At 41.5% G+C, this 26,769-nt stretch overlaps 1 protein-coding gene across 1 annotated transcript; it reads right to left on the reverse strand.

Annotated features, from left to right (window-relative positions):
* On the reverse strand, positions 1 to 26,769 carry cemip2 (cell migration inducing hyaluronidase 2). Its single transcript, XM_059337753.1, has 24 exons — positions 26,591 to 26,769; positions 23,537 to 23,888; positions 23,223 to 23,363; positions 22,553 to 23,120; positions 18,897 to 19,066; positions 17,461 to 17,652; positions 16,039 to 16,208; positions 14,381 to 14,593; positions 13,220 to 13,425; positions 11,676 to 11,745; positions 10,881 to 11,009; positions 10,000 to 10,088; positions 8,090 to 8,221; positions 7,856 to 7,891; positions 7,417 to 7,572; positions 5,711 to 5,888; positions 4,403 to 4,618; positions 4,095 to 4,306; positions 3,625 to 3,807; positions 3,273 to 3,492; positions 3,099 to 3,200; positions 2,866 to 3,011; positions 2,222 to 2,328; positions 1 to 2,116 (listed from the first exon to the last, which is right to left on the reverse strand). The coding sequence occupies exons 2-24, from the start codon at positions 23,868 to 23,870 to the stop codon at positions 1,917 to 1,919; spliced, it is 4,170 nt and encodes a 1,389-aa protein (XP_059193736.1). The 5' UTR covers positions 23,871 to 23,888; positions 26,591 to 26,769; the 3' UTR covers positions 1 to 1,916.

Here is a 26,769-nt window from a genome sequence, read left to right on the forward strand (position 1 = left end):
TTTTATCACAAAGCATAAATGTTTATTTAATTGGCAATTTCATAACAAAGGCTGAGTTTTCACATTGAAAGAATCAGCTTAATTGTTTTTCAAATGACTTATCAATTGACAAAAAACACAGACACAGTAAATACACACACTATCGACAACCTGTTTGACATTTCCATTGCATACACAGTTTGAGTTATAACATTAAACACCATATTTACAAAGCTCACTTCTAATTAAAACATCAAGAACTCTCTGGTTGTGCATCTTCAAAGCATCGCTTGAACAAAAGGTAACGGCTGGAAACCTTTTTCTCTCGTTCTTTTGCTCTTTTTAACAGTAGAGTGGTTAAAAGGCAACAAGGTCATTGTCCTCCAGAGGATCTCTCTATCTCGGTCTCACATAGTCAGTCATATTACTCACACAGTCAAACACACACACACAGTCACAGATAGGTACTTATCATTGCTCAGTGGGGGAGCCCTGCTCACATCCAAACACCCTTTAAAAGATTACATACTGCAAGTGTCAACATAAAGCCTTTTGCCTTACAGCTGGTATATGATCTGTATGCATTTTGCTGCTCACTTCTGTAAAGTCAGGGTTCAAAGGCCCCTGTATTGTATCCATACACGGTTTTGGCAATAATGCACATGAAAATATCATGAATGAGGCAGATGAAAGGTAAAACATTCAACTCTGTTTGAGAAAACAACAACAACATAAAAGAAAAGTAATATATAAACTGTATGTATATTTGTGCTGCACATGTGGCCAGCACTTGAGACACCATCACCGTGAAGAGATAAATAAAAATATGAGATAAAAGATCCAGTAAGTCCATGTAGGAATCCATAAAAAAGGTGCTTAAAGTCTTAAGTTGTACAGCTGCACGATGATCGGAGGAGGTTTTCCAGTTAAAGATTTTATTATTATAGACATCAACTAAAAAGCTAAAAGATTTGTGTGAGGTTTGGTGGAAAGGGAATAATGGCCTACATAGGAGAAACTTATTGAATCTAATGGCATTTTTGTACATTACAAAAGGCAAGGTAACCAGATTTATTTTACTGCATACTTCCATATGTCTATACAACCATTATAATATTAATGAGTATGGCTTGTTATGACCATTAAAAAAGGTTATTAAAGTAATAATTCAAGTGAGAAGTAGGGTCATATTCTCATAGATTCCTATACAATCTGGCTTCTTATTGCAACCAGTGGGGCTGCCCCCTGCTTGCCATTAGAAAGAATGCAGACACTGCTGCATTGGCTTCACCTTTCAGACCTGGAGGCTACGTCCTACAGCTCTGTTTTACACTTTGTTCCGTTTCGGCTCAATATTGCTGTTTAATTCTGCATTGACATTTATTTGAATTATTTCCCTTTGACCAGAACTCATCTCTTCCATCTTACTTAATTTTCTGCACTGATCGAAAATGGTCTCAGGAACAATGCAATTTATTTTCATAATTTCCTTCAGGCGTGTGTGTGTCTAATGCATTTTTTTCTGTTTTCAAACTCCAATTTATTCGGTTTTCATTTACTACATAATAAATAAAAATATTGGTAGATGTTAAAGGTTGCTCTGGGTTTGTTTGTACTGTTGTAAGATAACTGAGTTATTGTAAAGCTCCATTTGATCACTTTGGCTGATAAGGCAAGTTGTGTCTTTAAAAGGAAAGTGCATTGACTCAACGGCCCCAAGGCATACTTACACATACACACGCGCACACACAAAAAAACACAAAAATACTCACCCCGTTCATAATAAAATACCTTCTCTCCACTTCAAATCAGTAAACATCTTTGCCATTGTTAATAAATTAAAGGTTCAGCAGTTCACATTCATCAGCTGGTTGTGTGTGTTGGTGTATCTGTGTGCAAGAGCGTTCTGGGTAGTTAAGTTGTATAGTTCACATTGGTCATTGTAGTCCCGTGGCTATTTTGAGTAGCTCCAGATCTTTGCGTGATTGAGTTGTAGGCGGCGTACAGCCGTATGCCTCCAAACCCAGAGGCAAGTACCGCTCCTGCAGCCCCAGGAACTCATCACCCTGCCCGGCTTGTAGCGAGACCCACGGAGGGCGTGAAGAACCACCCTGGAACCCCCAAAGTGCCAGACTCTCTGTGATGAGAGCAATAAGAGTGCATGAGTAAGACAGTCTATGCCCAAAAATACAGCAACTAGACAGACAAAGAAAGGGAAACCATTTTTAAGAATTTCACCAACCTTTACTGTGCAGATCAGCAGCTTTGGCCATACCAAAGGAGACCAGATATGGTGCTACACCAACCAGGCCTTCTGGTTGACCTCGTGTTGCCATGAGCACTATAGACCTGTTGAAGAAAAAAAACACGTCTGTAAATTACCGGTAAGCAAGCATGTTCAGGGTTCTGCTATGCTAGGCTGCTGCGTATTTATACTAAATAGGAAAGTTTGTCTAAGATTGATACCATTGTATGTCCATTCAGTTTTGGAATATAACAGTACAGTACATTTACTCAAGTACTGTACTTAACTACAAAGCTGAGGTGCTTGAAGTTTACTTGAATATTCCATTTTATTACTTTTGTTACTTTATACTTCTACTACACTGCATCTTGAAGGGTGATAATCATGAGTTTCAGTACGATACAAAACCACCTCAACCAACTCAACAAGAATAAGATCCTGCTTTACATTAATGCATGAGTTATAATGATCTAATAATATACCAGTCACAGTGGAAATGTCTTTGCATGGAGTACTTTTACTTTTAATACTTTTTGTAAATTTTCCTGATTACAAGTGCATGTGAATACTTCCTCCATTACTTTATGTCCATATCAGAAATGCAAATGTAGTGGTGTGTAGTGGTATTTTGCCTGGCTCACCTCTTTGGTATTCCAGTTTTTAGGTACTGTTCCATCTTGGCGTCCATCTTGGCAAATGAGGTTTTCTTGGTGACCTTCCCAGAGCAGGCATCCACTGAGACCAGGAAATATCCAGGCTGAGAGAAGGGCATGGCCACTTCATTCACCTGGCAGGTGACAGGAAGGACAAAAGGTTAAGTCATATAGATATGGTAATGTGTTTTGATATTGCACTTGAGGCCTGGCATGCTCACAGTGATAAAGGAGCTGTTGTCTCCTCTCTGCTGCTCTTTACTGCTGAGAGACTTGACTTGTGTCTGGAGGTAGGAGGTCCATGGCTCACTGGAAAACACAAGCTGAGGCAGAGACACTGGTCAGCGGTGGTTGATTGTGTTTTAAATGGACGTTTTAAATGTAGCAACACATACCTGTTTAGCACCACAGCCTTTGCAGGGTTGTGCATTAAGGGCTGGCATAGGAACCACTGCTGAGGGAGTCTTGGAGTACTTAGGGTAGGCTTTGGCTGTGCAGTTACATGTCTGTTTGGAGGACGTGGTGGCCATGACTTTAACTCTTTCACAGCCTTTTGCTGAACAGTAGCTGTGACCGTCACGCCCATGGCGGGCCCGAAGGTAGAGCCACAACAAGCTGTAGGTGATGGGAGGAGAACAGGAGAAATAGCCAACGTGTAATTAACTTCAGGAGTCAAACTCTCACATCTTAACACAATCCTTTTTGAACAAAATGCAGTAGAGAGGATTGTATTTTGTTTGTTCTCACCCAACAGTTCGGTCAAAGTAGTACTTCCTCTCCATCGGCCTCTTCTCCAGCTCTGCAAGGGATGACACGGTGCCGTAGTCTGTGAGGTCATCAAATGTGTTGCTTTGTCTATCATTGATGTCGCCCATGATCTGAAACGTGGTGTCTGATGGGTAACAGAGTCCCACCAGCACCCAGTCATCTCTGAGTGGAAAAAGAGAAAGAATGAGACGTTACATCACACGGTGCTTCCCCCGAGACAATTAAGAAGTAGTAAAGAAGTTATGACACCCTGGTTTGTTTATGAGGTTTTTCAGCTTAAAACACAATACACAAAAGCTGCTGAAAAACACAATTTAATGCAGTGATGGTCTTGTTGTTCTATGGCTTTCTCATGGAGAAAAAATATATCCTCATTTTTTCTGTCATAACTGCAAGATGTTACAGACTTGCAGCAGGCGTGGTCACACATACATGCTGCTGTAACTCACTTGTCAAAGTTGATGAGAGAGAGGACAACCTCTTTGGGTGCAGGTCCGCTCCAGTGTATAGTGTAGCTCTTGCTCATCATCAGGATGGGCTGGTACTGCTGAGACAGCGCCCCCTGGCTGTTGATCCCCCTCAATACCAGAGGAGCAGCAGGGTATTCATCTCTGCTGATGGATAAACTGAGGTTGGAGGCTCCCTGGGTCTGGATGTAAACCTGGAGGAGAAGAGGATGTGGTGGAGGGCAGGGCTCAGGAACACTGCATAGTTTACATTCAAACAAAACTGAGGTGTGGACCCTGACATGCTGTACCTGAGAGTAGCGGCCGCTGCAGATCACTCCATTCCACTGGGACATGTCCACACAGCCAGGATGTCGGATCAGGTAATTGTCTGCCCTGCCAACATAGGTATCTGTGTAGCCGGTGACTGATCCGTCCACATCGTGAAAGATGGAGTTTTTGTCACCGTCCAGGTCGTTTTCTTCAAACCACTGCCCGGGGCGACCAAAAAAACTCCTCAGACCCACCTGAGAATGTTTGCAAAATGCCAAAAAATAGATTTAGGAAAAATGTATGAATTCAGAATATTATTGGAGACATGCTGTCTGTCATAGAAAAGTACATCATTCAACCTCACTTCAATAAATCCAAACTATCCTTTAAATTACCACCTCTGGTAAATGTTTGTTAAACATGGTGCTTTCTTAAACACAGCTGCTATTTACTGGAACTGGAAATGTTTACTGTCTGTCTAAGAGGAGTGTAACCATTATGCCATTATGGTTTAAAACATAAGGTTTGATGAGCTGAAAATACATAAACATTTCATTACATTTAAGTAAAGTGAATGCACTGCACTATCTGACCACTAGAGGGCACCAGTGTTTCACAATGGGTTCTCCACGGGGCTAACTGAAAGGGGTGCCCCTTTTCTTTTCCTTTCTTCTGTTTAACAAATACTTCAAATAACAACTCCGTGACTCTGATCTGAGTCGTGATCTAATTGATGAGGGGATGCTTAGAGGGGTGAAGAAGAAATAGGAGCAAACTACCAAAGAGGAAACAGTCAGACCCAGTGTACCAAGAGAATGGACACAGAAAATTAGGTAGAAAAGGTAAAAACAAAGACAAATTTTAAATAAATGACTGTTCACAACTGCTGTAGTCCCCAACAGCAGACACTCTGCAGACAAGAACACACAACACATTAGAAGCATAGAAAAAGAGGAAGGAAGAGAAAATGAAAAAAAAAAACGGACCAAAATAAATGAGAAGAGGAGAGTTGCGTGGGAGTATTTATTTATCCTAAAATGACCCCAAGTCATATAGTCGAACAAGGCCTTCTGGGAGTGAAAGTTACACCTATAGTATAAGTCATTGGCTGTTATGAGTAAGCTTGTTAAAGGAGTCCACAAGTGAACCATGACACTATATGCCATAAATATAATGTATGTCACCAAAGGGTTGGACTGCTTCCTAAGGACCGCTCTGTGTTGACCCTCAGTCTCAGCATTTACAGCTTCATGTATCCCACTGCATGTTCATTCCTCTATTCCATTCTAATATTATAACAGTAACTCTATAGTGTGTCTGGATGTCCAAAATAGATGTTTACTCACAGTGGAGTGAAAGTTGAGCTGGGACAGATTGTTTCGTGGGTTGAGCTGCCAGGTGTTCTTCAGGTTGAAACCCACTGCGCTGGTGTAGCGCTCTGGTGTGGGGATAAAACCACGAAACGTGCTCTGTGTAAGCCGCACCGGACCATCATAGATCTGGAAACCTCGGATCGGGAACGTCCTACAGAGCGGAGGGAGAAACCCATGACTCCATGATTAGGCAAGACAAATGACAGCAATAGATTTAGGAGAAAATACAGATGAAGTAAACAGAGTTAACAGACCACAGGTTTTAGTCATGGACTGGCTAACACCCTAAACTTTAAACAAGTTTCAGAGGAACACATTATTAATATAGACATTAAGGTCAATATATGGCCTCATATCATGGTACATTTTATTTTAACATAAGTTTATTTAACAAACCTATAAAAAATGACCACACTATAAAGAATCATAATTCAAAATTATACATTTTTTCCCAGTCTTTCAAAAAGTGTGTCACAAATAAGAGTGATTATATATGGCAAAACTTATGTTGGTTAAGTTAATAAGTCTGGTGCTCTTTATATGAATTACAGAGAAGATTTAGTACTTTTTTCCTGCATCACATGCTTTTTTGAGTTTTTTCTTTCTCTCAGACAAGAATCTAAATCTGATGTAATTTGCCGTTAATGAAACCTTGCAGAACTTTAATGGATTAAAATTATCCATCCATTTTAGTGGAACCATCTTCTCTCTGGCAAAAAAAAACCCCAGTGTCAGCAGCTCTGGCATTAACCACGATGACGACAGACAACCGGACTGAGCCAGATGTCAGAATGCGGTCAGGAAGCCTGTAAAATGGCTGTAAAGTTGTACATAGCGGTGACAGTGGTCACAAACTGACATAAACCCAAGTTTTTGAGACTAAAAAAGGCAGTGATTTGCCAGTCTCTTGTTTATGCTCCTCTTGTATAACCATCTCTGTAATGAGACAGGAATACAGAGAGGAGACCCTGGGGGGACATAAAGCTCAAAACTCTGGTCTCATTAGGATTGTTCACTTAGTCCGACATGGCAGCAACAGCATCGAGAGACTCTATAAACTTCCTCATAAAGGAAGTCTTATCTCAGGCATCATCAGTGAGGCACAAGTCACGCAACACACTTTTTGTCTTCTCAAACATCTTTCTAGTTTACCTGTCAATGGGAGCTCTATTAGTGAGATCTTCATATGGTCCCAAAAACTCAAAATGATAGAAACAAAGGAAGGGAATAGTGAAATTTAGCTGAAATTAGTGGGAGCTATGTGCCAAAAAAAACTGAAAAAAATCTCCTTGCTGCTAAGTAATCAAATGCTACAATGACTAATACCTTTCTGCGAAACCACGTTAAGTGTTGCCACCGCAGTTTTTTGTAAACCGCCTAAAATATCACTGGAGGGAAGTCAGTTAAAACAGAACTTGCTTTCACAAGTCCACCTACTGCTTAAAGTGTAGCAGCCTCAGCTGTCCATCTGTCCAACTACCCGATTGCCTCGCTGGCTCGCTCTTCCTTGTTTGTTTTTCCCAGCATATTTTTCTTCGCCAACTCCTCCAATGCCATCCCCTGCAATTCCTGAGAAAGCCCAGTTTGATTTGGATTTTCCCTCAGCTCCTCACATACATCTTTCCTTCATTCCCCAACCTTTCAACAGCTTATCACTCCTTTTGTTTGCTCCCCCTCACCTGTTTCTAGGCAGTGTCCTCATCTTTGCATCAACCCCTCCTAAGCCCCAGTATTTATTCTGTCCTCCATTGGTCCCTCTGTTTCGGCTTTCGCCCACAAACAGAGACTGCATCACCTCCTGGCTGGAACCTTCATCCTTAGGGTAGCTGCCATCACTGGAGAACAAGAAGGAGATAAGGTCATATAGAAATGAGAAAAAAACGATATCATACTTATAATTGAACAAAAGCATATGGTACAGGACAAATTTTTACTTTCTATTTATTGATAAAAGAAGAGGAGCAAAAAAATGATGCAACATCAATTCAAAGTTTATGTTCAGTGTCTATCAATCACATATGGTTTTTGGCAAGTTCATCTGTCAGGGAGATGTGAAACGGAATTACGGCCTAATAATTACACACACTGCAAGGACAAGAGTGATTTAGAAATACACACCTGGCAAAGGACAATCCCACTCCATTGTCTGCAAATCTGTTTAGATAAAGGAAATATTTAAAACAAAAAAATACAAAATGTGTGCAATTGAAAAACAATCCTTTCCTGATTGAAAAAGCACTGAGATTTACAGATTTTGTAACTTTTTTTCTCATTTTTCCTCAGAAGCATCCCAGTCATCAGTTCTACTGAAGACACTACATTAATCACATCACAGCCTATGAGTCGTCTCACCCAGAGTCCTGGATGACGATGTCCCCTCCCCGTATCCATGCTCCTAAGTCGTTGTTCTTGAAGGAGATCAGAGTGTCAATGACTGCCGCCACCCGTGGACGGCTAGGATCAGCGTTCTGGTGTGGTCGGAATCTACACATATGCAAACACACACGCACGTGTCTATTATCGTCCTTGTGACTTTCCATTTACTACGATAATTTCCACTTAAGCTTTCACTCTTACCACAATATCAAACCTCAGTTTTTCCCCTTCTTTTTCTGCACATGTGGTCCTCATGAAGGCCAATGTACAGGACAACACACACACACACACACACACACACACACACACACACACACACACACACACACACACACACACACACACACACACACACACACACACACACACACACACACACACACACACACACACACACACACACACACACACACACACACACACACACACACACACACACACACACACACACACACACACACACACACACACACACACACACACACACACACACACACACACACACACACACACACACACACACACACACACACACACACACACACACACACACACACACACACACACACACACACACACACACACACACACACACACGATAGATGTAACCAATTTAAATATTGGAGGGTTCTGAGTGACTAATGGTCCTGATAATACTAACGTCATCCAGCTAGAAATGCGTGCAGACATAATTTATAACTAGACTAAACGTCTAAAGCCCCACTGTTGAACTCTAGAGACTGCAGGCTTCAATACTCATCGCCTCCCACAATGAGCACTACGGGTGGTATTGCAGAAGAGGACACGGTGTCACTAAATACAAAAGGATTTATTCCCTTTGGGTGCATGACTGTGCCTGGAAAGTGTATGGCCTTCTTCCAATTAGATTAGGAAATATCTTTTAGTACAAACTGAAAGTGATTTGTGGTCTTCTTGTCGACTTTTTCAAGCCTAATGGTGGTGCTCAATTCAAGTCAGAGCTCTCCTTTAACAGCAGTATTTATGCTCTGGAAACCATGAATATCCACAAATGTTATGGGAATCCTGCTGCTAGTTTTTAATATACCCTGTCATTGACTAAGTGTTGGTCGAGGGGAAATACTACCAGAAAGTGGCTAGAGACGAAAAGGTCCGAGAAACACAAAAATTAGAAGGAATTCTTTGGAAACTATCAATATCTTACATCTTCATCCTCAACAATCATACAAAACAAGTGTCCACCTCTCTCTCTCATGCAACATTAATACTAAGTAGACATTTTAACATTTAAAATCCTCCCCCTCAAACCTCTGCACACATGCATAGACTCCCACACACACACGCACAGAGCGTGGCCAGCAGTCTCAGTGGACACGTAAGATTTTTTCCGTCTAGTTGAGGGCTGTATTTGGGTAGGGAGAGTGGAAACTCTATCTGTGAAGCCTTGTTTTCTCTGTCAACACAAACCTGACAGACCTTCCACTAAAATGCAGTAACAGTGTGTAAAGCTATCTATCTATCCCAGCCAACTGACCATATACTAAAAGTTGTAGAGCGGGAGGCTATAAATAACTTAATTCACAAACAGTTATTGACAGTGGCATTAAACAAACACATTAGTAAACCACAAATACCATAATATTCATACAGTGCAACTGTACACCACGATGCATATGATAACCCACTATAGACCCACTGATGCATTTATGCACTTTGTGCAAAAACATGTAGAGTATTAATTTGAGTATTTGAGTCACTATACATTTATATTCACATTCACTCACTAACTACTCGATTAAGTAATACAAAAGAACTCCTGAGAGCAGTCAATATCTCTTTCCACGCTATAAATGACAGACTGTATACATCCTCAAATGTGTTATGCTACTGCACACATGCATACACACCTGGCACTGTTATCTAGACACAGGTATTCCCGGGGGTCGGCAGCACTGGCATTGGTGGTCTTTACTCCTTTGTCAATGAAAAGCCCTGCCTAGGAAGATGAAGATATGATTAGAGTTAAACACCAAATGTTCTCTTAAACTATACTTAGAGATCCACGATGGGCCACAGATCTATTTCTGTTGGACTGACATAAACAAGACTACTACTATATTTTACAGTGCGGGACCTGTCCTGAGGCAATAATAAATGTACTAAATTTAAATCCTGGACCAACAGAGTTATAGAGTTAATGCTGTACAGGGAAAGTAGGAAAGGTGGTAAACAGAATTCCTGTGAATAATTTATAATGTGCATGAAAACGTAATGTATATTTTCATAGTCCATAATATGGATTAGTTTTGTATGTTTGGAAAATGAATTGTAAAATAAATTATAGGAAAAATGTTATACATCTGTGTGTCCTATGTATATGGAAACTGCTCCGAGTTGGTCCTGTGGTATAAGCGAGGTATAGTCTTAAACCTCTGGGCTCCTTCCTCTACAAGAGAGGCTGCTCTGGTCAGACTGAACAAAGACCTTACAGTTCACCTGCCCGACTTCTGTCATTACACAACAGAGCACTATTGTGGACCCTACTTATGTGCATGTATGTGTGTGCGCATGTCCATGTCTCTTTTTTGGCAAGAACCATGTGAATAAACAGACTTATGTGCCATGCTTTTTTTACAAGCTATAAATACAATATTTCTCTTGTCTCTATAAAACAGAGAAGCAGGCAGAGATATCACTGAGGGGTTTGGCACCTGGTAGACTGGCCTGTATATGTGAGTGGAAACTCAGCAATAATAAAAAGATAAAAGATAAGACACAGTGATGATACCTTAAAGTTGGAGTGAACGCGGTTGTTGTAGAAAATCCCCAGAGGAGTGAGCTCTGCCTTGGTTTCTGGTACCAGCCCATGAGAGTCTCCAGTGGAAGAGCTGTGGAACACAAACCATATGCCAGCATCCTGGAGACAGCAAGGAGGAGAAGACAGATGAGGTTATAAATCATTTTCATGGTACAGCTGGGCACCAGCAGGAATTTAATTATCTAGGCTCATACACACATTATCCGTAGGCGGAGCACTGAAGTAACATATAAAGCCAATAAGTGGAACAGTGCAGAATGTCATACTACATGTGGTCCATGCCCCACGGAAAGAACAAACCAGGTGTAGGAGTTCATATGAGCTCAATAGTTCATTAAAGTTTATGTTTCAATAGACACAGATTTATCATAACAGAATTTTAATATCACAAGCATACCCCCTACCAATATTTAGTACACAGCCCTCCCCAGTGGACCTCCACGCTGTTTGTGCCAAAATGAAAAAGAGACGCGGTGAGGTATCCTCGTCTTGTACTTCGACCTCATCTCACTACGTTATTGCACCCCTCTATCAGACACTAAAGCCAAACTGTTATATCCCATTTTATTGGCGGATCAATTTGTTATGAGCATGAAAATCCTCCATATTCATTCTGTAAAGTTCAGGAACACCAAAGCCATGGCAGCTTCATATAATACACTACATATCATAAATCAGTAAGGGGCTCTCCTTGTTGATCATTCATTTTTTGTTAATCACTTGTAAAAGGTTGGCTGTTTTCTTCAATAACTCTGGTGTTATTACCTGAGACCCAGCAGCTGCATTGCTGATGAGATTGTTGTTAGGGTTGGCGATCCAGAATGTTGAAACTGCCCTGGAAAACACCCCCGCCGCACACACAAAGACAGAGACAGATACACAAAGACATGCAGAAAAAATATTTTTTAAAAAGAAGGTATCCAGGCATAACAGAGAGACTATGACTAATAAGCACAAGACAGATCAAAGAATCCTGTGATCTTTCAACATTCCCTCAATAATCCACCTCTCCAACATAAACCACGGACAGGGACAGCTCTGCCAACACTCTCTCCCTGTCACACATACACACACACACATACTGAAACTTCTGGAAACAAGCCCTGCTGCTTCTCTCACAGAGGCACTTTTCTTGTTCTTGGTACGACATAAAAACATCCTGTGGAGACTTGAGGCTGTTATTGCATGGATAAAAACACCCAGCCAATATCTCTCGCACACACTAATACTAACTACAGTATCTCTTTCACATGGAAGCACACCATCTGTCTTCTATCAGGGTATGTCTGCACTATCACCAGGTTTCCCCACACAGACACTTGACTGAGATTCAAAGTCTTAAATGTCAGCGTTTGAGTCGTCATTTGTCATTTGTGTTGATTTGACCCCACTGGTCTGTGTTTTCAAAGATTAGGCAGCTGCTCAGTGTCTTCTATATTTCACTGCCTAAATATCAAGCTACTTTACAGTCAAGATGTTGGCTTATTCACAGCTCTCAGGGCTTGGCAAGTGCCTTTGCAGTGTCCCTGCTATTATCTGTCATTACAATTATCCTAAGGCTTATGCTTCACAAGACCCCGGGGTTTCTGAATTGCAGCTGTTGCTGGTGGATGGTTTTGGCATTCTATATTTAAAGGAGACCAAGAAATGGCCTTTTTTGTCTTCACTACTAGATGAAAGCGGACCTCATTGTGTACATGATGGTGGTTCAGAAGGTCTGCACTACGACTACAGCTGTGTATTGTCAAGGAAACTGGCAATTTGATGCATTATCACAATACAGGGGTTTATGATTCAATATACTGTGATGTAGTTCAATATTGTATATAAGAAAAAATATATGTTAAGAAAACTGTCATAGTATAAAGAACATACCACCATATGCATAAAATCTGGGTAAAAAAAGACTGGGATCTCAACACAAATTGTACAACATTCATGACGATTATTTTAAACCTCTTCAAGCACTTACAGAGCTTTTATGGCTCTGTGGCAGACATTCAATACTGTCAAGGCTGCTTAATTTACTCTCCTGGGTGTGAACATATAAACATTCACACTAGTAAATTATTGATTGTTACACCCACTTGGTTAACACCAATGACGTGACTGTACTGTAAAATAACAAAGTACAAGTTGTTATCCTACGTTGTTGACCTGTGTGGTTGTTTATAGCAATCCATTCTAACTATTCACAGGTGTTACAAGCTCTTTATGACTGTTCAGAAACTCGTGCTGTCCTTTATCAGTTTGTTATGCACTCATATCTCCAAACAGAAAAAAACAAGGTCATTATCCTTATCCCTTACTTGCACTCTGTGCTGGGTGAGGGAGTGTAGCCCTTGTAGACTTTGTCCTTGATGCTGGTGCAGAGGGTCTCGTTGCGGTCAGTAGGCAGCAGAGTCCCGGGTCGAGTCAGCAGGCCAAGGTTGTGGTAGAAGGTGTTACGCTGCTCGATCCCATCCTCAAGGAAGAAACAGTGACCCAAGGTGTCATAGCCGACAGTGTTCTTCACCTGGGTCAAAGAAAGAAGACCAAATTATTACAAGTTCTTGAAAGGAGAGAAAAATAAACACAGTACTATATCCTATTAATGGAAATCCTTCCCTTACCAACAAAGAGGCACTTAGTATCAAATGGAAATGTGCAGAAAATTCTGGTAAACAAGAAGGCTAAGGCAACATTTCTCAGTCTATCTTGGAATCAGCAGCAGCCCACAGGAAAATAAAGTACTTTCCAACTGATGTGCCTGCGTCCTTAAAATTCCTTAAATAATTTCCTGCTAGGATTTTTTTATTTTTTTATTAAACCCATCTGAAAATGATGGGATCAGAGAGCTGTTGGAGGAGACACTCAACAAGACAATATTCACTTGCTCATTGTGCCAGAAGGGAAACAGGGAAAACAATGTTTTCCAAAACTTAGTAAATTCCATTTCCTCAAAGCAGATAGGAAGAACGCTCTCAATCCTATGGCCTCAAGGACAGAATTTACCCATTACCATTTGACGTCAAGAGAGAGCATAGCACACACATACACACACAATCCTTTTTTTCAGTAAACAGACATGTCATTTCATGTAATTTGACTTATCCAGCAAGTATATAACAGCATTTATATTTGTCAAAAGAGAGGGACTAATAAATGATTGTATTCCTTTCCAAATGAGACTTCTTCAAAGATAATTTTATAACAGAGAATGGTACGGAACAGGAGGATTTCAAGGGAGAGATTAAGAAAAAGAAGGAGGGGGAGAGGAAGAAAAAAAAGGAGGAAACAAGCCATTACAGTAATCCAGCAATGGAGGCTGTAATTGATGAGTATTCAAAGGCTAACATCACATGGTTCTTATTAGAAGGAGCTGTCTTGCACATCGCCAAATATACAGATGATTTCATGTATCTACAGCTGCCTTTTCTTTGTCATCACATACATTATAGACTTACTCATCACACACACACTCAACTAACCAGCAAGCCATTGGTGGCATGGATGGTGAGGCAGCGGGAGAAGGAGTGGTGTATGGAGAGGCCGTCCACATAGGTGGGCTCCCGGTAGCCTCCCTTCTGATCCACGTCCCCGCACATGTGGAAGTGGACGGGGTAGCGGCCTTGCTCTCCCTGCTGGCCCATGTTCTTCAGCTCCACGTGGGACAGATGCACTGATGAGAAGTTACCAAAGATCTGTGGGAGAAAGAAAACAGAGAAAGGCCAAAGAAGAGGATAAATCGCAAAAGAAAGGGCAATTTTAAAATCGAAAGAAAGAACAAAGAGCTATTATACAATGCAAAAGTAAATTATACTGACCTATTGGAGGGCAACACAAGGTTCATATTATGCCACAAAAGTGGGCTAACCGTCTACCCACTCTGGTCCAATTAAAGGTTTAGGACTACAGTATGACTCTCTGTGTTTGTCTACCATCCCAGTGGGATATAAACCATAGTACTGTTGGCATTATGCTACAGTGAGTCAAACAGCGCCAAAAGCCCTGATGTTCCTCTTGATGAATAAGAGATGTGAGTTATTGAAGCACAAATTAAAAGCTAAACACACATAGGGATGCACACATGCAAAACACAAATGGACTGGAGAGAAAATAAAGTTAAACATGATTGTCATGCAATACAAATATGCTGTACAATGCTGCCTAGGAGGTCTTTTTGTGGGTATGGCATAATCCACACAGTCTGGTTCCTGTTAAAGAGGTATTGGCCAATCCTTGCAGCTAACTGTAACTCACCCACATACACACATGCAGACTTAGATAACAAACTAATTGTTTCTGCACGTGCTGCACATGATGCCTCAAGACATTAATACTTGCTGTATATACATAAAAAGGCCTCCGTATTCCTGAGTTCTTGCATACATACTGCATTGTACATATTCACACAACTGACTGACAAGACTGCCATAAATATTTTATCCATGTCCAGATGAGAGTTTCATGAAAAATGAATTGAGAAAATATCCATTGGTGAATGCTGTGTGTGGTGAATGTGTTGTTGAGTTCTGTTTGTTTGGGAGTGGGGAGGTCAATCATTTCAGAGGCAGATTGTGTAACATAAGTCAATGTGTTTTTGTTGGACACAGTTAATGTGGTAAAAAAAAAGAAATGATGGAATGGGAAAAAAGTGTGTTTATTTTGTTTAGCACGAGGGGGGTCAGTTACATAGCACCTAAGGAATGTTATTGTGTATTTGCCATCAAAGTAAGTGGATGAAACTAAACCATCATTAACCAAATTACAGTGAACTCATTGCCTATATTGAGACCCATGTAGGTCAGAGAGGATATGATGCTCCAGTTATGGCCGTGTTTGACCTAAATCTTTCTTATGTTTGTTTTAATGTATAGACTGTATCTTTTATATAAAAAAACATGTGCTCGACATATAGAAAAACAGAGAGAATGGGAGTGAAAGAAGTAGTAGTGCTTCACATAAACTGAACTAGGAACATGAATAACCCCTCTCTTTTAGGACGGCATATAAATATAGAAGATATGAACAGTTTAGCTCTGCAGTATGGAAACTGTCACACAGATTACTTCAGGCACAGAGACACAGATTAAACAAGGGCCTGTGTTATAAACTCACACACACACACACACACACACACACACACCTGGATGTGGCCTCCGTAGGTGTCATGGCTGTAAAACTGGCACACGTTGTTTCCGTAGCACGAGTTTTCCATTTCTCCGTAGATGAGAATGTTTCTGGAGAGCAGAGCCACTTCAGCACGCATGTCGACCCCATCTATGATCTCCCCAACGTGGTTGTACTGAGGCCTCCCTGGGCAGAACAGACAGGCAGGTTCTTGGTTTTTATTTTAAAGAAAAGTCTGATACACAATTGGACAAAACCTGTCAGAGGTGAAAGTCATTACTTTGGATGAGATTGAATGCAGTGATTGACATTTATATTCAAATAAATATAAATATACAAATAAAGCAGAAAAGAGCACAAACACAGGAGAAAACTCATTTAATTTGGCGCAATAACACAATAATAACCCAATCTGGCTTTGAATTGTTGTGGAACCTTTCTCAGGTCACACTAAGACTCAAACCTTTTCACTAAAATACCAACTTAATATAAGATGCTGAAACAAAATGGAAGTGGCATTGAAACTAAACTAAAGTAATGTAATTTTCTGGAAATGGTGGGCTTTCAACTGCCAACCACAGGAAATATGCCTAGCAGCACACACTGAAACATAAACAACTACCTACGCCCTCAAACAAACCAACCAACCAAAATAATAGACATATAAAAGACACGTAAAGTAATCAAATACATATGAAACGCAAAATAATCAGTTCTTCTGCGATGCGGAAAGTACTTGTGCCCATAGGGTGCAGCTGCCAATGATAACGCACAGCAGTACTCCAGCTGCTCAACCCTTCCTCACGGCAGCAACACAAAAACTAGGCACACACACACACATAAGTACACCCTTCTCTTCAGGAAGGGAGTTAACGTTTGTTGACAGAAGAATGGGATCAGGAAATGTGTCTGATAAAGAGATGGACAAAGAATAAGGAACAGATTGCTACAGAAAGAGCAAAAGAAAGCAGGGGAATGTGAAGCAGAGGCGGTGTATTTGAACTACTGTGGTTATTATAAGATGAGGTTACTACGAAAACACAAGATAGCAATCTCCTTTTTGCCTCCTCCAATAATCTTACAGCTGAACAGGAAATTAGATCTTTCTGGCCCTCAGGATCATTAGCACATCTGCTAATCACATTTATTGACTATAATGACAAATTAGTGTTAGATCTTCTATGCCCACATCTTGATATATGCTTTTTAATATGAAATATGACTGCCCTGTACTTCACATAAATCTTCCTTCCTTTTTCTTTTTGTCCTTCACCACATTTTACAAGAACTGTACAGCTCAAACTGGTGCCTGCAGTATAGCGCTGCAGACAAACAATGACAAAGACAAAGCCAGTTTTAATTTGCCACTAAAACTATTCTCTCCCCACACACACAAACACACAAATGCGCGCACACACACCACTGTTCTCTCTCTCACCTTGTATCCTGACCTGCCTGCTGCTGCAGTGAGAGCAGGGCAACAAGGTAAACTCCTCAGCCTGGTGCATTGAGTAGTCCGTGCTGGCAACTACAATTTGATCTCCGGGTTGCCAGGTCTGCTGCACTTCATCCTGCAGGTTCAGCACCACCTGGTCCACAGCATCCACCTGAAAGCCTGAGATGGGGAAACCTGGGAGAAAAGAGGGACATAGTACAGTTACAAGGCAGAACTACAGGCTGTTTACTGTGAGGAGAGGACAAGATAGGTTGTGAAAAAGTTAAACTGTTCAAAATGTATGGTGTGGGGCAAATATTTTTCCCCAATATTGGTAACACTACATAGATTCCATTTCCTTGAATTTCTTTTTTATAATAAATGATCAAAGAAATGCAACCTGCATTTTTTCTATTTTATGATATATGGCATTATTATTGTGTAATACTGCAAAAAAAAGGCAAAAAAGACAAAAGAGAAATTTTTGAGTTCTCCTTATTTCTAGCCACCATGTTTGTCTTGTTTCTACAAAGGTACAGGACTTTATAGAAAACATTTCAGAGTGAGTAAAACATGACAAGAGCAATAAAATGTCCTGAAACTACTTGGTTGAGGTTGAGAGGGTTAATACCCATCAAATACGGATAAGGAACACGAGTATAACAAAGAACTAAATCTACTAAGCAGTCATTTTTATGATATTCTACAGTAGCACATAGTAAAGTAATGATTTACACTGAATAGCAATTTAGATCCTGGCTTCTGAATAGCTTGATAACCACCAAGATATTGTGGAGTGAAGAAAGGAAATTAAATGTTTGTGTACAGCAGTTATTATTGTCCCGTTGTGGGCAATATCAACCAAAATACTTATGCAAGACAGTTAGATATTGCCAGAAAGCAAAAAATCATTTTACCCTTTATGTTCACAGTAAACTTGTGTCACTGACAAAATGTTTATTACAAGGTGTGGGCATTTATGGCCGCAATAAATAAGGCAATGGGTGAGTTAGCGCCTCACCCAAACCACACGCATACACACACACTTACATGCCTATAAACCTGGTATTTGTCATAATGGCATGGTCACAAAACTTCTGTCAGGCACAAGAATGTCTTTCATGGTCAGATGATTGATCTGTAAAGCAGTTGGCATGTGGTAAACCTCATTCCTCAACCTGTCACCTTCCTAAAAACTCTTTACCACTTCAAAGTTAGAGAAACCTGAACAGCTCCCATGCTACTCAAGCCAATCATTGTGAAGAACTACTGACAAATAGCATTCAACTTAGCTGACCTACACAAAATGACAGAAGGCATAAACTAAACACTTAAATAACTGGCTGGTCATATATAATTTCTAATTGCTGCCAACACCTAACCATGCATGTTCAAACTGGTTTTGAAATAGAGAACACCATCATCAAGCTGCTTCTCACCATTCTTCCACTCGCTGTAGGCGGTTACAGAGAAGCCTACTCCGTCCACGGTGGTGAAGTTTCGTTTCGCCAAAGCTCTCCCTCCTGTGTCGTGGTTTTCATGTTCCCTAACGTCCTCCGAGCATGACGCGTTGCCACCACCAATAACGGAGACCAGAGCCCACGCCTGTCTGGAGAGACCAGAGGGATGAAAAGAGAAGTGGGAGAGGGACAGAAAGAAGAGGGTGTCATTTTTCAGACATGACAGTACATACACTAGTTTCACACATCGGTATCAGAAAGCAAGGAATTATAAGATTCTGGACCTTATTTTTCCATAGATTCCCTTTGGACAACTGAATCCTTTCAGTTACTTGATATGGCCTATTTAATCACAGTCTTGCAGTTTTGTGTCAAATTCTCTTGGTGGCAATATAACTTTACACCAAACATGACCCATTATTTGTGACAGGCAATCCTAACCATGATGTTACGCCACTGAAAGGTGACGGTTACTGCAGTAGAGCCGACACCAGAATTAGTGGATCAGTCTCAGGAAAAAAGGTCAACAAGACATTAAAATCAGGTTCACATAATATTTTACAGATGTGCCTGCTAGTCAGATAAAGGACATCACATAAACTGCATAATAAAGTTTATCTGTGTTTTAGTTTCAGGTGTATCAGGCATCAAGGTGAGGATCAATCTCACACACACACACACACACACACACACACACACACACACACACACACACATCTGAAAAAGAGATTAAACTAGTCACCAGTGTAATGCCCTGAAGGCAGTGCAAATGCTTGTGATGAGTCTGAAGCAGGATAGGAGGAGGCAAGTGAATGTCAGAGTGAATGTCATGTAATAAGAAAAAGACAATGAGAGGTAAAAAATAAAATAAAATAAAGGAAGGATATCAGAGGAGTTGAGGGATTATTGAAATGAAGACAGAGGATTTCAGGAAGGGTGTTCATGTGGCTCAGGGGATTAAAGGGCGTACCTGCCACATCCCAAACTTCATTCAAATCCAACTTTGTACTTTAGCCCTAAATCCTCCCTTCTCAGTTCATTGCCCGCTATCTTATGAAGTAGGAATGTCAAGAAAATTATTTTTAAACAAGATTACAATGATTAAATAAGAAAGAGAGGCCAAAATCATTTGAGCGGAGGGACTTGAGGGTGTGGATGGGGAAAGGGATTGGGCGTGCCTTTGAGGGCGTATGACCAATGCTCGGCCTTGGATGATTCAAATGTCATTTCCTTAGCCTCTTAAGAATGATTTCTTGTTTTTTTGTTGTCCAGCGGAAGATGAATGAGTACGAAGAAGCTGAAAGCTTTCTTGCTATTCATTGATATAATAGTATTTTAAAACCATTGTTCTAACCTATGGCATGACCTTCAAACACTTTATCAACACAAACGGACCCTGGCCAATATGACCTTCCCACATCATTCAACCATTCAGTATCCTATTTGAAAAAACAAAAAAACAAAACATGGAATCATACAGATTATACAGTAGAGGAAAGCAACCCCAGCATTCAGCTTTACGCCTCTCCAGCTCAATTTCAACAGGTACTATGTTGGATCTGCAGTACAGCCATTATGTTCAAATACACAGTGAGTTGCACTGCGTATTTGAACATAATACAAAAGAGTGAAGTAACTGCATCTACTCCTTGGAGAATCTCTGGAATCATTAAATCACAAAAAAATAAACCAAAGTGACGGATAAATAAATAAAAGTCTCCCTGAATACAAGCAGCAGTTTCTGATCCCATCATCTCCGACTTACCCCTGTGTTAATATCCATCTCTGTCCGTAATAATTGCTTCCACTGGCATATTGACAACGTAAACACATCTTTTTGCAGATGAAAGAGCCCCTGCGCCATGTCATTGCACACCCTGCTGACACACAAACAGGATCCATCTGTGGAGCCACTGTCATTACGGCCCGAGCGTGTGGCTTTCTGTGTTCAGAAAGAAGTGGTTGTTTTCACTCTTTCCTTTTGCCACGTCCTTGATTTGATGCTCACCAGCATTTTAACAACCCCATTGTTTGACCAGAAAAAGCAAATATGCGGAGACGAGAGGTGAATTCACTATAGACCGACACAAAGGTGTGTTTAAGTGTGTGTGAGTGCTCTCCTGAGAGACAAAGGTTAAAGACAGAGAGGGTTCAACAGGCACGAGCTGGAGCCAACGCATTCATGTCACTGTGGCAGGAAGGATGGCTGACGCCCCTGAGGTCAACCTATATAAATGTAATGGTATTTGGGTAATGTGCTAGTTTATTATTGTTTACTTTAAATCAGGCATACATTGAACATCACAAGGGGTTAAAGGGGTTCATAAAATATGCCTGTGGGCACCATGGTATGAACCACTGATGCAAAATAACAAAACATTTTGAAAAAACAAGCACCAAATTTTTCCCCAAGTATGTTCCAGCTACATTCTGCCGTTTGTCTGTGACACGCCATAACAGGTCATAAAGTGATCTACACTTCATCATTACGCTCAATCCTATAGGTCATTCGCCTTACCACCCAACTCTTTCAGCCAAAAATCACTCACCCTAACATTATGTGACTTTAACGAGACATTAAACTCCATGTTCTCTCATAAATGTGTGCTATGTGTTTCCTCCTACCACAAGCAAATCCACAGAAAGCTAAGATAAAAATCCAATAAATGGTGAGAGGATTAGAAGAGAGTGCACACCGTTGACGTATCGGTACACACAAAAGCGCCTCTGCACATACGCAGGGCTCTTTCGTCTGATCCATTTGAGGGGATTTGTTTGAAGACTTGGCACCCACCCCCATAGGCGAAATGTGACACTGGAGAATCTGGCGTAGCACTTGGCTTTTCAGTCAACCAAGGACCCAAACCAGCGGGCAGAGCTACAAATGAGTCTTTCCATTGAAAGAAATGTGTGCACACATTTGAGTGGTAGTAACAGAAGATCTAATGTCATATAAGATAAAAATCCAATTCTCTCACTTTATGGACTTAAAGAAAATATTGGCCCACACGGTAAAAAAAAAAGTTAAACATCCAGTATCTATCCTTTTGCATCAAAGACATAAAAATCTCCTGAATCGCCACATTTTGCACAAACCCTGGAAACACTATGACCGTAACCCCATTATCCTGTACGCGCTTCCTTTTCTGGCAGAGCATGATATTGCGGAAACACAGGGGAAACAGGAAGATTAATTACTGGGAACAATTCAAGGGAACATCACAGATGAAAAGAAAGATAGATGAAAGAGGACTTTTCCAGGGAAGATGGACATGGAACAAGATCCCAGTGTTTTCAGTCCAAGCAAGTGAGGGGGTCTTACTTGAGTGGTTAAACAAAAACACATTAACCGTCTTTATCAGCCCCAAGAGACCAAGAATAAACAAAACACTCCCAAAGACTTGCACAGACAGCACATCATGGAGAACCAACACAAACTTTCCAAGAGCTGGCATATTCTGCCACACAGCTGAGACACAAACCCACTCTCAAATTTTCATACAGTTTGACAATAGACACACTCGCCAAGGCAACATCAACAAAAAACCCCAATGCATTTTCATTATTTGATCTGAAAATACGTAATTTACACGTATGTAAAGTATTTCCTATATTCATAAATTGGCACTGTTTACCTGTATTTGAGATCATAGACAAAGCTGCTGCCGAGCCTCTCTTCAAAGGCCTTCTTAGTTTCATCCAGAAGACTTTTAACAGCTGAGTCTCCAATAGCCAGAGTGACGATGCGGCCCACCGGCAGGGTTCGCAGCAGCTGGGTGAGACGCCGACTGTCATTACGAGACTCGTGTGTGTCGTAGCGTTCAGAAAACAGCACAGCAGCTGTGTCCTGGTCCACCACGCGCAAGTTGATGCCTCTGCTGAAGTTTCGCTGGAAGGCATAACCCCCTGTGGCCAGACCCGAGGCTGGAACACTTCGGGTCAGTAGAGACCAGGAAACTCTTTCTGTGCCATGTAGCTCCAGAGTACCACCGCTCTTGACGCCGATGAACTTGCGGCCCATGCCAGGAACTTCAGGGACTGCCCTGTCGTCTGAGCGTCCCAAAAGGGCAATGGTGGCGTGAGAACGGTAGCGACATTTGGGAGCACCGATGTGAAGGGCTCCACCATCTTCTATAAGGATGTGACGTGTTCTCAAGGTTATGTTTTTGGAGCCATCAGCGTTGTCTGCAAAAACGACCTGACCTGTGAAGAGCCAGTGAGAAACCATGAGTTATTCCACACATCCATGAGCTTACAACTCAAAAATGTGATTAAAAAAAAAATCATACGCCTTGATGAGCTTACCTCCTGACTGGATTGTTAGCGTCTGGAAGGTAGCAGAAGAATCCAATCGGAACAAATGTCCACTTCTGACAATAACAGCTTTCTCTGGTTGGTGGCCTGGATTCCAGCTGCTAAGGGACGGGTTGTGGTCTGGACAATTCTCTGCAAACATGAGCAATCAATGACAAATTACAGAACTGCATACTTCTCATTTGACAGTCAATATACACAGTTGGTATGGGAACACATACGCAGCAAGCTGAAAAGCACTGGGTTGCATAAGGAGATGAAAAAAGAGAGCAAAAACATTTTAATCAGTAATTCCTTATACTGACCATCTAGCACGTCTCCACTTGTGAGGCTAAGGACGAGGATGAGGGTGAGGAAGAAAGCCCCGATCGACACTCCAAAACAGATAAATGTGTTCTTTCTTTGCTGGAGGTTCTGAGCACGCTCCCTGCGCTGGTTCTCCTCCGTCACGTTGAAAGTGGCTCGCCGCTGTGGCGGGGGGCCGTGAGGTTTTATTGGTGGAGGTGGTGGAGCTTTGGCAGGTGGTGGCGAGCGGACCGGAGCCACCCGCCCGGGGACATAACCTGGAGACCTCTGGTGGTTGCCGTGGGGCGGAGCCACAAAGACCGGGAAGCGACTGGGGCCATCACTAGTCGGCATGGTACACGTGTCTTCTGCCTGAGAGAAAAATGACAATGTGGATTCACTGTTTATGTGTTTTTGGGGAAAAGGTTTGGAACCAGTGTCAAAGTCTACAAAAATATTTACTTTTGTCTGTCACATCCAATTATGTAAGAACTCAAAAAACAAAATGTTGCAGTGCCTTGATGGCTGAGTGGTCAAAGCTCATGCCACTCTACAGCAAATACTCAGATTCGATTCCAGCCTTGGGACCTTTATTGCAGTCACCCGCCTCTCTCTTTTCCCCCATTTCGCGTCCTTGTCTTCACACTTTAAAATAATGGCAAAAATGCCCAAAAAATATCCCTTAAAAACAGAATGTAAATTTGATGGCAGCTTGTTACACAGATTATTTTCAACTGAAGTCAGAGGTTTGTTGCCAGTAAAGTTTGAATAACACACTATTTAAAGCAAAATAGGCGGAACTGAGTAAAATAGTAAAATAAAGTGTTTTGAGACAAGAAGCGGTGATTGAAAAGAGGTCAGACAGAGGAGGTCAACAGGGAGGAAGAAGACACCAAAAGAGCACATAAAATGACAGTAAAAACAGTTGGAGGTGAAGGAAGAAAAGGGGCTGATTCTGGGGAAACAGGCAATAACCCTTGAAGCATTTCACTCGTGGACCTCCGATCTTGAGTGTGGATCTTAAAGGATTATTTATCTATTTATTTATTTATTAATCAAAAACCATCAGCTTATCCTCTGGCTGGTTCGGCTCACACGGAGTGACATTGGCTGCCCATGTCCACACCAGTGAAGGAGGTTGTGAATAATGGATCGCAACATTCCTCAAACTATGTTAACACAGCCAAAACAGATGGCACCAATTACAGTAAGGAAGGAGGAGAGTGCGCCAGCTTCAGTCTGCACTTATTTTTTTTCACACAACTAGAGGAGGTAGCACACGGTGATCTGAAGCCATGGACACAGACACACACACATACATAGAAAGGTCATATGGACACACACCTGCACACACAAGCAAGCAGGGGTAAAGGAAATGACATTGCAGAAAAAAAGGCTTAAATGGCACTTTTCCTCAACACAAACACCCTGTACCGCTGTAATGACATTACAGCTTGCTACTATAAGTCTTCATAAACAAAAAGTCAGCAGGTTCAAGCTTCCACACAACTTTCTGGCCACGTGACTTGATGAACGATCCCTTCTTTTAAGAGGTTGTTAAAAGTGAAAAACTGCAACAACTGTTGAAAACAGGCTCCTCTAAACTAAAGGCGTGCTGAAAGTGATGACTTTCGTACTTTAAATCATCCGGGTGTGTGTCAGTGCTTCACACGCACACAACAATATGTGTGAACACAGCCTCACACACACTCCCTTGCCAATCCACAGACACACACAGACCATTGTCTTGCCAAGCCAATTAGTCATCATTTTAGCCCAGAGCACAACAAACCTCTTCAACTCATAAACAAAGCAATGTAGAATCAAGGGCTGCTTGACAAGGGCTCAGTCATTTACGTAGGCCACGATATAAGATAGGCCCAACAGCAGCTGTCTCACCCACTTCAACCTGAATCATCCCATGACAGTCGCTCTGGGCCATTATTTGAAGGACTTTAGCTGATAATTCTCCATCTAAACCTGAACTGGAATGTCATTAAAAAAGGCATGCAGATATTCTCACGGTCTGTGTCCTACACCAGACAGATTCAGCAGGAACCCTGTGATGGGATGATCCCCCAGGCATCAGTCTTTATAACCCTATCTCAGGCTATGTTTTTATTCACATTCCTGACCATAAAAAGGGCAAAGCTGGTCCTGCTCCCCTGCTACTAACTGACCTGTCAGAGCATAAAGAGTTGTGGTCTAACTCACCTCGGGGCTATTCAACTTGTGGAAAATACACTCATCAAAAGGCTGAACTGCTTCTCATGGACTTCATGTAATGACCAGGGACTCACTCATTGCCTCCCTCTCTCTCATATTTTCCTGATTTCAGAGCTACTGAATATCAAACAGATGTGAGGGGAAACACTGGAGTCAAAGCGGGACAGACCCATCACATTCCACAGCTGTAAAATCACTCTGTTCTTCAGAAATCGACATTGGCAGTGTAACAAACAGTAAGCCACGTGTTCCCTACATTAAAGTCGAAACTACAAAGGTGAAACAGAGCTGTCACAGCTCTTACTACTAGACTACCGCACTAGTAAATGCAGCGAGTGAGATGTCATTGATTGACATCGAGGTTAAATCGGGTAGGATTTCATTACTTCTGTGGGTTTATGGGTTTGTTTTGGCCAAAGATGAACGATAAAGACACACTACTACATTTTAAAAGGCATTGTGTAAGTCTCACCGACACATCACCACAAATGAGGAACATATAGGAGAATACACTATGGCACAAGTTCCGCTGAAGAAATAGATACATTTTTGTAATTTAATGCGGTGGCTTTCTCCACTTTGACAGTTAACTTATTGTAGCTCAGCACCGTTAACGGGCAGCACACGTAACGTTAGCAACACAATGCACACCTACAACTTTTAAATATTAGCGTGGTCACACACGCAGCACTGACTGTCACGTTTTACCCGCTTTTTAGCTTTCTAGGAGGCTTCTTCACACACAAAAAACCCTCAAAGTTTCACCCGGTGAATCCTCCACCACCCCCAACGGTTGACAGACCCACACAGACACAATGTAAGCGGTCGGACGGACGGTGAGCTCCTACCGTCGGTCAGACTGTCCTGCTCCTCTGCCGCTCTGTCCATTCGCTCTCTGCCGAGCCGTTAAAAAACCGCTGACCCGGTGAGATGAGAGGAACGAATAACTTCTCACCCTCGCAAGTTTGCTTTCCGTGTCCCTTTTTATATACTTTTTCTTCACATGGTGTTTTTTCTGCTGATGGGC

This window comes from Centropristis striata, chromosome 7 (assembly GCF_030273125.1).
Source record: "Centropristis striata isolate RG_2023a ecotype Rhode Island chromosome 7, C.striata_1.0, whole genome shotgun sequence".
Taxonomy (NCBI): Eukaryota; Metazoa; Chordata; class Actinopteri; order Perciformes; family Serranidae; genus Centropristis; species Centropristis striata.